Source organism: Mastigoproctus giganteus, chromosome 8 (assembly GCF_048544385.1).
Source record: "Mastigoproctus giganteus isolate SK-2022 chromosome 8, ASM4854438v1, whole genome shotgun sequence".
NCBI classification, from domain to species: domain Eukaryota; kingdom Metazoa; phylum Arthropoda; class Arachnida; order Uropygi; family Thelyphonidae; genus Mastigoproctus; species Mastigoproctus giganteus.
In genome coordinates, this window is record NC_143582.1 from 92,762,339 (window position 1) to 92,774,803 (window position 12,465).

General features: G+C 35.7%; 1 protein-coding gene across 2 annotated transcripts in view; it reads left to right on the forward strand.

Annotated features, from left to right (window-relative positions):
• The window catches only part of LOC150081718 (uncharacterized), a 1,674,628-nt gene that overhangs the window by 744,376 nt on the left and 917,787 nt on the right, over positions 1–12,465 (forward strand). For both annotated transcript variants that reach the window (XM_090378825.1, XM_090378826.1), the window contains 2 exons: positions 2,498–2,596; positions 3,012–3,209. In XM_090378825.1, the coding sequence (XP_090234951.1) occupies positions 2,498–2,596; positions 3,012–3,209 (297 nt within the window). Of the gene's footprint in view, positions 1–2,497; positions 2,597–3,011; positions 3,210–12,465 lie in introns of those variants that run through there.

A 12,465-nucleotide genomic window follows, 5' to 3' on the forward strand; every position in this document is an offset into this window, starting at 1 on the left:
CCACATCTACAAGTTGTTCACAATGGTCATTACTAACAGACTAGAAAGAATACTTAATGAGAATCAACCAAAAGAACAAGCTGGCTTTAGGACAGGACTCTTAACTATGGATCACCTTCATGTAATATCTCAGCTAATGGAGAAAGCAAATGAATATAAAACACAATTATGCCTGGCATTTGTGTATTATGAAAAGGCATTTGACTCCATACAGCATAAGGCAATGTTTCAGGCACTGGAAACACAACGCATAGACACCCCATACATTATGATTTTGAAGAAAATATATGAGAACGCTACCTCTTTTATTAGACTAGATAAAGACAGTACCAAAGTTAAAATTGAGAAAGGAGTTTGACAGGGAGACACAATATCTCTGAAGTTATTTACTGCTGCCCTTGAAGTTTTCAGAATATTGGACTGGTCGCAGAAAGGAGTCAATGTGAATGGAGAGTACCTATTTCCATTTACGATTTGTAGATGACATTGTGACCATACGCCATGATCCCAAAGAATTAGAGGAAAATCTTAATCAGTTATGCAGAGTTAGTAAGGATTTCAGACTAAAGATGAATATGGCTAAAACAAAAGTAATGATGAACAAGTATGCCACAAAAAGGGATATAATCATCGCAGGTGCAGTAATTGAAAAGGATGATTCATATGCTTATATGGGACAAGTCATTAGCTGTAATAATGATAAATGGCTGAAAGTAAAAAGAAGATAAATTTCGGATGGATAGCATTCAGGAAATATAGTCACACACTGAGGAGCACTATCCCAATTTTTCTGAAACATGAAATAATGTATACTCCCCACCATGATTTATGGAAGTGAAACTTGGGCACTCACTAAAAGAATGGAAGAGAAGCTGAAAACTACACAACAAAGAATGGAACAAATTGCATTAGGAATCAGACTGTTGGATAAGAAGAGAAATACATGGATTAGGCAGCAAACACAAATAAAGGACATTCTTATCAAAGCTAAAGAATTAAAATTGTCTACGGCAGAATGCTTAGCTCGAAGGCATGATGACAGATGGACTACGAAAATAACAGAATGGTACCCAAAATGAGCTAAAAGAAAATGAGGAAGACAACAAAGGAGATGGAAAGATGAAATTCAAGAGTTCATGGGTAGTAAATGGATCACCATTGCACAAAACAGAAGGAACTGGAAAGTTGCTGGAGAGGCCTACATCCTGTAGTGGATTGAAAATGGTTGATGATGATGGCAAAATTTGTTGAAGTGTTTATCTTAATAATACTAAAAAGAATAAATTCACAAGGCATAATAGTCTATGTATTGGAATTCACTATAAGAATATCAGTGATATACACCATATTTTTTGTAGTAGTAAAAAACTACAGAAGTAGTGTAAATGGCATTGATTTAATTGTATCTCATATTATGATTACCTTCACAACAAGTTAACATGTATTGCATTACCTCAAATAAGTAACGCTTCACCATTTAAGAAGATTATTGTTACTTATTCTCAGGGGATACTACCACCCAGACGGCACCATTTCATGGCTTGTTGGCCTATCATCATTGGGCCCATTGTTGCAAACATGCCAACCCAGTTGTGAAGTATAATTCTACAAGATTATTTATTCTTTTTAGTATTATTACTGTGTACACCAGGTGGCATCTCTCATATTATGAAGTTAAACTTCACAACTGGGTTGTCATGATTGCAGCACTGGGGTACCTACCCACCCACCGACGATAGGTCATCAAGCTTTGAAACGGTGCCGTCTGGGTGGTGTTATCCTCCAAGAATACATAACAGTAGTTTTCTCCATTGGTGAAGCATTACTTATTTGAGGTAGTGCAATACATGGTAACTCATTGTGAAGGTAATCACAATATGAGATAGAACAAAATTGATGCCATTTACACTACTTCTGTAGTTTTTTACTACTATGGAAAATTATGGTGATATATCACTGATATTCTTATAGTTATCTTGACAATATATGTGACAATAGATTGTTTTAACAAAAATTATCTAACCTTGATGATTAAAGTTATTTGTCTACGAATAAGTATTTTTTTTTTTTTTTTTTTGTATTAATTGTAATATGTTCAGAATAAACTTTACTTAAATTAGGATCATAATTTTGGTGGAACATTCAAGTAATTTTTGAATTCATAACTATCCTTAGTTGTATGGATTGTTTGGCCAGGAAATTTTGTTTTATATAGCAACCATGTGATACATTATTAGCTACTATTATGACTAAATTTGGCACTCATCATCTTTGGGTACACTGAAAGCACCTGTTTTTCCTTGGTATTAGAGCTCCTCATTGCAGTTGTAGTCATAGATTTGAATTGTTGGTTAACACTGTAAATCGGAAAAAATCATGATAGATATTAAAAGTGTTCCATTCTCTGTTGTTTACAGTAATGAAAACTGTTTTATGTTTTTATATCAACCTTTTGTTTTAATTTATTCAGTACATGGTGTTCTAAATATATTTTTAGAAAGGGTTTACTCCATTGCACCTGGCAGCCAAATATGGAAATATAAAGGTGGCACGCCTTCTGCTGCAAAAGGATGCTCCTGTTGATGCAGAAGGAAAGGTGAGCTACAGATTTCTTCTAAAATATATGTTAGATATCTGATGTTTTATTTTATTAGTTTCTCATTTTATTAACAGCTTTTTTTTTTAATTTTAAACCCTAATTATTTTTTTTCATTCACTTTAAGAAGTTTATAGATGGTAGATGGTATTTTTTTCTGTGGAAATAAACATGTTGGCATGAATGAAAATATGAATAATCATGTTGATATAATTTGTAAGATCGAAAGAAGAATGATAATTGATCCTCAATGGAGGAAAATAATTATTTATATTAAAAATTGCAATTTATGTTATGTTATGGGTGCTGTAACAAATTTGTGTAAAATTTGTTTCATTTGTATAATTATTTTTATCATCCAATTCAACATCACTGTTTGTTCTCAGATGAATATATTCATTGTTTTTTTCCACAGAATGGTGTTACTCCTCTTCATGTTGCAGCACATTATGATCATGTAAATGTGGCTTTACTCCTCCTAGATAAAGGTGCATCACCGCATACTACTGCCAAAAATGGATACACTCCTCTTCATATTTCTGCTAAAAAGAATCAAATGGATATTGCCACAACATTATTAGAATACGTAGCAAATCCTAATGCTGAATCAAAGGTACTGCCATTTTATATTTTGAGAAACATAATAGTATATTAGTGTAGGATGAGGTAAAATTTTGATTAAGTACTCATTCAATTCTAACATTCCATATTTGTTTAGTAATATAGACGAAATTAATAAAAAGAACAAAAAAAAACAAAAAAAAAAAAATCTGTATTCTAAAATGAAATTTTACCTATATGATGGCATAATGGTTAAGATTTATTGCTTGCTTGCTAATTTTTGCAAGTGGAGAAAGACAAAGAAACCTTGACAATCCTTGACTTGTCAAATTTAATTGAGAGGGTAATAATTTCATCTTTTTTTTTAGTGTCTCATGAGGTAATGCTCTGAAATGCTTAAGGATAAAATTAGCATTAGTAGAGGCATATAAAGCCAGAAAGCAAGCTTTCTTTCATCAGCCAAAAAAAAAAAAAAAACTCCGTCCCATTTCACCCTTCGATTCACTCCAAATATTTGTCTGGTTCTGCCTTGAATTTATTTAAGCTGTCAACTTCTACAACGACAGTTGGAAGTTTGCTCCAGCAATCGACCACCTGCTGGCTAAAAGCAAATTTCCTCACATCTATTCTACAACTTTCTTTCCTCAATATGAATTTATATCCCTTCAAGCAACTAATCTGGGCAAGACAAAGAATCCCATCAACACTGAGCTTGGTCAAACCATTTAAGGCCTTAGATGCCTCAATCAGATCACCTCGCAGCTGCCTAATCTCCAGACACTTCAGTTAGCAGAAATTAAGCCTTCCTTGGTAAGAGGATCCCTTCCTTTCCCTTAGCAATCTTGTTGCCCTTCTGTATACTTGTTTCAGTAGCTCTACATCCTTCCTAAAATGAGGCCTCCAGACCTGTATACAGTACTCAAGGTGTAGCCTAACCATTGCATATACAAGGGGATAATCACCTCCTTATCCCTGCTGGAAAAATTCCTGTATATCATGGACAAGACACCACCACGAGCTACACTTGCAGACTGTCTGCACTGCTCAGAAAACTTCATATCTGACTGGTCAATTATTCCCAGTTCTTTTCCATTCTCTATCACCCTGAGTATAGTACCACACAGTTGATAGGGTACTCTGGGGTTACTGCTATACATATGCAGTACTTTACATTTGTCATTGTTAAATTTCAGTTGCCACCTCTCTGCAGATGGGCTGAGGCCCATCTGCTCAACTTTTCTAGATCCTGTTGCAGTGGTGTTGTGTCATTAACAAACCTGCCAACCTTTGTAATGTTTGCAAACTTGGACATTAAACCTGATATACCTTCATCAGTATAATTAATGAATACAGAAAACAACAGTGGGCCCAACACTGAACCCTGGGGGACTCCTCTAATAAATTTAGTCCACAAAGAGCACTATCCATTGATTATCACTCTCTGTATTTACCCACTCAACCATTCCTTTATCCATAGCAGTAATTTGCCCTTAATGCCATACTGCTCCAATATGTTCAGTAGTCTTCCATGTGCAACAGTATCAAAATCATTTCCTAAAATGCAAGTAAATGATATCAACATTATTTTTTGCACCCAATTCCTTTGTGACCACATCATGGTAGCCAATCAAATTGGTCATACAAGACTTCCCCCTAACAAACCCATGCTGTCTGAACTATAGCTGCAGTCTTGTCTAGCTGATGTGCAGTGCTTCTTTAACCAATGCATCCATTAATTTCCCAGGAACAGAAGTTAAACTAACATGTCTGTAATTGCATGTGTCACCCTTTGATCCTTCTTTGTGAATTGGGGTCATATCCTCCTATAATTTTGCTTCCTCCTTTAATATAACTGGATAGATCCCATCCACCCTATATGCCTTTCTTATGTTTAGCTTCAACAATTTGGCGCATTATAGCTTTAGTAGCTAATGCACCAATAAAAACAAAACCAACCAACAGCTTCAACAATTTCTGCTCCACTTTTTTCCTCTTAGTTATTACAAAATCATTTAGCTCCCTGCCGGAGTTTGATAAACTTCTGGCATTCCCACCCTAAATAGCTCCTCGTGTGAATGTAGATTCAAAATGCTCATTCGGTTTGTCCACTACCTGAGCAGGATCATCAACAGTTGAACGATCAGTATCAAGTGATTACCAATTTGGTTAATCCCATTTCTTCTAGTGCTTACTTAACTAAAGAAGTCTTTGCATTCTTTGCCAAAGATTTCTCGTGATCTGCCTTTGGTTACCTAACATGCTTTGTGACTTGATTGGAGTAGTTTATATCTACTGCAGGCTTCTGTGTCAACTGATAATTTATGTGCATCCCATGCACTTTTCTTTTCTGCCAATTGTCTCAATAATTCATCTGACATCCATTTAGGCCTATACCTTGGAGAGTATTTCTCAGTTGGTATGAAAAGCCTAGTAGCTTCCAAGATTAATTCTTTGAATGCTTCCCATGTTTAAAATATTGCTGTTGGTAACATCATTAAGGGATATAGTTACAATTGATATTATATTTATACAAAAAACAGTTTAATCAATTAAACATAAATCATAATCAGCTTATGTTATATCATTGGCACTTCAAAATAGAAATGATCTTTCTCTCTCTCCCTCCCCAACCCCTTTTAGAGACAAGCAGTAATTTGCCATTGTGTTTATGATTAACCGTCTATGTTATCTTCATTTTGTCTCTTCTATATCATGATGAAATTGCTCATCTCATTTCTTGCTCATGGAACAAACATTTTTAGAAAATGTCTTTGTCATGTAAAAATGATTGATTAATTTCAAAAGCTAATTTTTGAAATTTATTGATCTCTCATTCCCCCACACTAGCCGAGAGCATTGTTCCTCAATGTGCTCATCTCTGAAATTAACTTTCTAATCTATGGTCCTACAAAAATGAATTTGAATTTTGGATCATATAAACTCAGTAACTGATTGGAAAGATACTTAAAGAAATTACTGTCCTTGGGTAAAGCCTTTAAAAATTACTTCATTAAGCACAATAACCTCAATTTGAAATGAATATGTGAATACATCAGTAATAGGATTTTCATTGTGTTTTATTTTTTTTTCGTGTTTAGCAGACTTTTTCATTCGATATATATTTTTTAACCTGGTAGAAAGCTCTCTTTCCATAGCCATTTCTTCCTTTTCCAGTGTTAACTTCATGCTCTTGCTCCATACATATGTGACAGATTTCATTTTACTACAAGTATCCTTGTTTAGTGCAGTAGATATGTTCCAGAAAATTGCCATGCTAAATGAAAATTTATTTTTAGTAATATATATTGATTATATCAATTGCCATATATCACATATCAAGTACCATTTCTCATCCCATCTATCTAGTTTTTCTAAATCATGTTGCAGTAGTATACCTTGATTACTGTCATTAACCACCCTGCCAACCTTTCTATTATCTGCAGACTTAGACATTAAGCCTAATATGCCTTAAAATTATCATTGATAAATATAGAAAATAACACTTCAAACAGGCCTCTGGGGTTGGGTAAATTCATATTGTGATTTTAAATGTTTCTCACCAACCACGTATTAAAATAAAAGATGGAAACTGGAATTTTAAAAAACTGTGTTTACTACTATATTTACAATTAAAATAACTTTACAACTAAAAAGGATAAAATACTAAAATATTTAAAATATATATATATATATATATATATATATATATATATATATATATATATATATACATCGAATAAAATACAGGGTTAAGAGCATTAAAACCGACCGTAGCTCCTGCCTTCTTCTTCAGCGGTAGCTTCCTTGTGGGCGCCTCCGTAGCCAGGTGGGAAGGAGCAGCAGTGCGTAGCACACGCTTCTTGATTAGACCGGGGTTCGAGCCCGTCACCACCAAATACGGAGGATGCGGAAAGGTCAGGGAATGACCACCGCATATCCCGGAGCAATATGGCCTTAGTTGCTAATGCTCCTAAAAACTAAACAAACAACAACAACAGCTTCCTTGTACTGCAGTGCATCTTAAGTACCAGCAGGTTCATGGTCTAAATCACATGTTTCATCGCCACGTGTTCTATTCTCCTGTGTACTGGGACCGGAAGCGGCTCGGGAGCGCGCCATATGAAATCGTTCATCCCTTCTGAGGATCGTAGCTACAAAGAGGGGATGAATCCGCAAACCTTTGTCTCTATTGATGTTCTCTGTCGAATTAATCCGCAAACTCTCGAGCCTCTTGCGGTCCCAGAACCTATGCGCCCGATCACTGAAGATAGCTTCGTCCGAGGAGATCTGGTGTTGCTTCTCCCAAAAATGCTCAGCCACTGCAAACTTACCGTAATCTGTATTCCTTAGTGTGCTCCCCCAGACGTTCTTTGAGACAGCGCTTTGTTTCCCCACAATCCGGGCATTTAATACAATAAACGACCCCGCTAGCATTCTCTTTTTGAATGGGAGCTTTTACTTTTGACACGATTGTGTGCAGCTTCCGGCATGGAATCTGCACACAACGCATCTTAGTACCCTAGTTATATGCTCACTTAAGCCCAGATAGTAGGGAATGTATGCAGTGGCTATTGGAGTAAAGTCTCAAAAAACGTCTGGGGAAGCACACTTAAGGCAATAAGGAATGCAGATTATGGTAAGTCTGCCATGGCCGAGCAATTTTTGGGAGAAGCAACGCCAGATCTCCCCAGACGAAGCTATCATCACTGATTGGGCGCATAGGTTCTGGGACCACAAGTGGCTCGAGAGTTTGCAGATTAATTCGACAGAGAACATCAATAGAGACAAAGGTTTGCGGATTCATCCCCTCTTTGAGGCTACGATCCTCAGAAGGGATGAACGATTTCATATGATGCGCTCCTGAGCTGCTTCCCATCCCAGTACCGGAAGCAGCTCAGCAGCTCAGGGAGAATAGAACACATGGTGATGAAACACGTGATTTAGACCGTGAATCTGCTGGTACTTAAATGCACCGCAGTACAAGGAAGCTACCGCTGAAGAAGGAGGCAGGAGCCTTCTAAAGCTACGGTTGGTTTTATCGCTCTTAACCCGGTATTTTAATGTATTTTATTCAATGTATATATAAATATTTTATGTATTTTATGCTTTTTAGTTTTAAAGTTATTTTAATTGTAAATATAGTAGTAAACACCGTTTTTTTAAAATTCCAGTTTCCGTGTTTTATTTTAATACGTTGTTGGTGAGAAACATTTAAAATCACAATAGAAAATAACAATAGGCCCAGCACTGAACTCTGCAGGACTCCACTAATAACATTAGTCTATGAAGAGCAGTGTTCATTGATGACCACTCAATCATTCTTTTATGTATAGCAGTAACTTGCTGTCAATGCCACACTGCTCCAATTTGTGCAGCAGTCTTTTAGGTACAATAATATCAAAAGCTCCGTCTGAATTATTCTTTACATTCAGTTCCTTTGTTGCTACATCATAGTAGTCGATCCAGTTGGTTAGACAAGACAGCCCCATGACAAATCCATGCTGTGACTGCAGTATAATTGCATTCCTGTCCAGATGTCCTGCATTACTTCTTTAACCAGTGATTCCATTATTTTCCCTAGAACAGAAGTTAAGCAGACAGATTTGTAATTACTCGTGTCATCCTTTGTTACCCTTTATGAATTGCGAATATGTTAGCACATCTCTAGTCCACAGGGATCTTCTTTAAATCCAAAGGTGCCCTCATAATTATGTCTAAATGTTTGCTTAACTCCTTTGTTGCCTCATTTGATATAATTGGATAGATCCCATCCACCACAAGTGCATTTTTTAGTTTCAACAATTTCTCTTCCACTTTCCTGTCAGTTATCACGAAATCGTTTAGCTCCCTGTTAGAATTTGATAAATTTCTGGCTTCTTAAAAAAAAATTCCTCTTCTGTGAATGTAAATGCAAAATACCTATTTGGTTTGTCAGAAACCTGAGCAGGATCATCAACAGTTAAACCATTAATATCTAGTGGACCAATATGATTCATCCATCCACTTCATCCACTTCCTTCTTTCTAGAAATCTTTGCTGTTTTTCTTTGCATCCTTTGCCAAGGATTTCTCTTAATCTTCCTTAGTTGCCCAACCTGCTTTGACTTGATTGAAGACTAGTTTATATCTACCATAAGCATCTGTATCACCTGGTTGTTTATATTCATTCCATGCATTTTTTTTTCTCTGCCACTAGTCTCATCAGTTCATCTGATATCCATTTTGGTCTAAGCCTTGAATAGTTTCTCTTAATTGGTATAAAAAGCCAGTTGAATGCTCCCCATTTAGAATTTTCTGTTGGTACCATCATCAGTTTATCCCACAACATTGAATTTATAGAGTTTTCTGAGACCACTGTAGTCACCTTTGCAAAAGCCCTTCTCTTTGCCTTTGATGATAGTTACGATACATTGTGATCACTGCCACCTAATGGTTCTTTTATCTGCAGATTCATGCATGGAATTACTGCTGACAATCAGATCAAGAGTATTGCTTTCTCTTTTTGCCTATTTAACATGCTGCTGGAACTTAGACTGATATTACTGATATGTAACTTAGCTGATATGCCATTATTAAATAAACAGTCATCCAATAAATTGACAAAATCTTGCTAATGTGTGAATGACTAACCCATATGTTCCGGTCAACGTCTGGAAGGTTAAAATCCTCCATTAGAAAACATTTAGTGGCCCACACTGTTTCACTGTATAGTTGTTCATTATGCTCATCACAGTCATTAGGCCTGTAACATACTCCTACTGTAATTTTTTTTCCCAGTGCTTATATTACACCAAACTGATTTAACATGGCACTGGCCATCCATGTAAATGGATCCACTGTCTTAGATTTTATATGATTATTAACTAAGAGCATACCCCCTCCCCTCCTTTCTGTACGCATTGTACTCTCCATATTTAAATTCTGTATCCCTTATGTCTGAGTGACTTCATATCTTCAATATCCCTATAGTGTCCTCATTTAATGACTAATCAGTACTTCAAATTGAACAAATAATTTATTTACTATGTTCATAACATTGTTGTACCATGGCCTGTTTTTACTCTTAATTATCCTAACACAGCCCAGGTATTTGTTTGTTTATTTGAGGAACCCTGCACGCCTCAATCCCCAACATCTTATTTTCCATACTGCTGCAAGTTCCATTGTTCTGTGTATCCTCCAAGCTAGCACTTTTCCAAATCACCTAACACTGCCTCGATAGCAGTAGCAAATATACTTTGTACATTTTTAAAAATTAATGTTTGAACTCTTAACCTTATAGGCATTTTGTTCTCTGATTATTTGGAAAGAGATGGCTTAGTGAATAGACTTTTTTTTAGAGTAAAAATAGCATCTGTTAAATTAGAGAATTTCAGCTGTAGTACACAGTTTTGTTCATATAATTTTATATTTTTGTTTTTTTGATTAGTTGTGTACATAATTTTTTTTTTCTCTCTCTGTGCTGTGGTTATTTATAAAGAAGTTTTAATAAGTTGACAAGATAAGTCTTTGCAACTGACATTCTCATTACATTAGCATTGGCAAATTGATGCTAAGAAAAGAAACACACACACACACACACACACACACACACACACACACACACACACACACACACACACACACACACACACACACACACACACAGTTTCTCGTTTTTTTCTAATAATTTGCCAGTCATTTAGATATATTATCTATTAGTCTCTGGCTCAATGTGAATTTTTACATCTCTATTCTGCATCTCTTCTTTTTCAGTTTAAGTTCTCACGGATGTGTGTGTGTGTTGTCTAAGAAGGAGTAAAGATACCATCAGAATTTAGTTTACTTAACCTAATGTAATAAGAAAGAACCCAGAAAGGGAAACCACCACATTCTCTTTTCTCCTTTTCTTTCTTGTTGCTGCTAACTCAACTAACTTTAGCCTCTTGTCTCTATGTGGGAGTTTGTTAACCTGGGAGAAGGACAGCTTTCTACTGCTTCAGTCAGCTCACATGACATTGTGACATATGTTGCTAGAAAAAGAATTATAAAGTAATCCCCCCCCCCCCCATAATCCATTCTCTGTCGAGTCAATTTGTGAGTAAACTTTCACAGATTTCTGATCTAAAAATTCTTGGAGAACGCTACTTGTTCACCTAAAAGGGTTAAACAATCTTGATCAGGGGATCTTCTCCTAGAAACTGGCACCCACAGAAATATTCATTTGCTACCTAATATTATAATCATTGTTGGAATACCTGTCAGAGTTACTCTCCATTCTCTATGAAGTATATCAAAAGGGGTCATATCTGAATGGGACCCAATGAGTGTGACAGAAGTGGAAATTTTCCAGGAATTATAAAACAAACCATTGTACAAGCACAGCACATATTAATTAGGAAAGATGATAACTTAATTCTTGCTCATATTACATTCTTACGTTTAGTACGCTGAATTTACTAAACACTGTCAATGCTGGCTATCTGACTATCTCATACGAACAAAGATAACATCCCGAGCAAGTAATCAAATCCAAAACAAGTAATCCCAAATACCATAAGTTGTTATAAGCACCAAAAATTTGGCCTTTCCCAGACTGCATGCTGAGGGGATTCGGTTTGACTTAACTGTAGCTTCAAGGACCATGTAGAGAAACTATCATGCACAGTCACCATCCTGCCAAAATTGTAAAGGTGATCATTTAACTATTCTAGAGCCTCTGAACATTGGAAATGGGGAAGAAGATTCAAAAGTTCAAAACAGAAAAAAAGTTTCATATCAAGGAGCAATGAAAGAAGCTCTGATAAGCACATTAAAATTTACATATAGAGTGTCAACTAGGAAACAGCAAACAATAGCTACTCAAATCCAGTTCCTTATTGAATATGCTTGAATCTTACTTTCAACCACTCAGTCTTTCTAGCAACAAATAAACGAACAATGCAATCGTCTTAGATGTAAATCCATTGAACACACAATAGCTACTTCAGAAGAAGTAAAGCTGAATTGATCTGGCCCTGCTAAAACAACTTAGTCTGACCTTGTAAGCATGGATGTTAATGGCAACCAACCCCAATTAAGAACCAGTCTTAGAACTGCATGCAGAATATTTCATGGACAATAGATGACCAATTTTCTCCAGAAAATAGAAATCAAAAATTGAACACTAATCAGTCCGCTTCCTGAAAAATTCAGATTCATCCTCTTCTGAAAAAAAAAAAAAAAACAATGTTTTTTATCATCTACTGAATTGTAGAAGCATGCAAACCAAAATCAATGATATCTGTGGCTTAATATATATATATTTTTTTATTTATTTATTTATTTTTT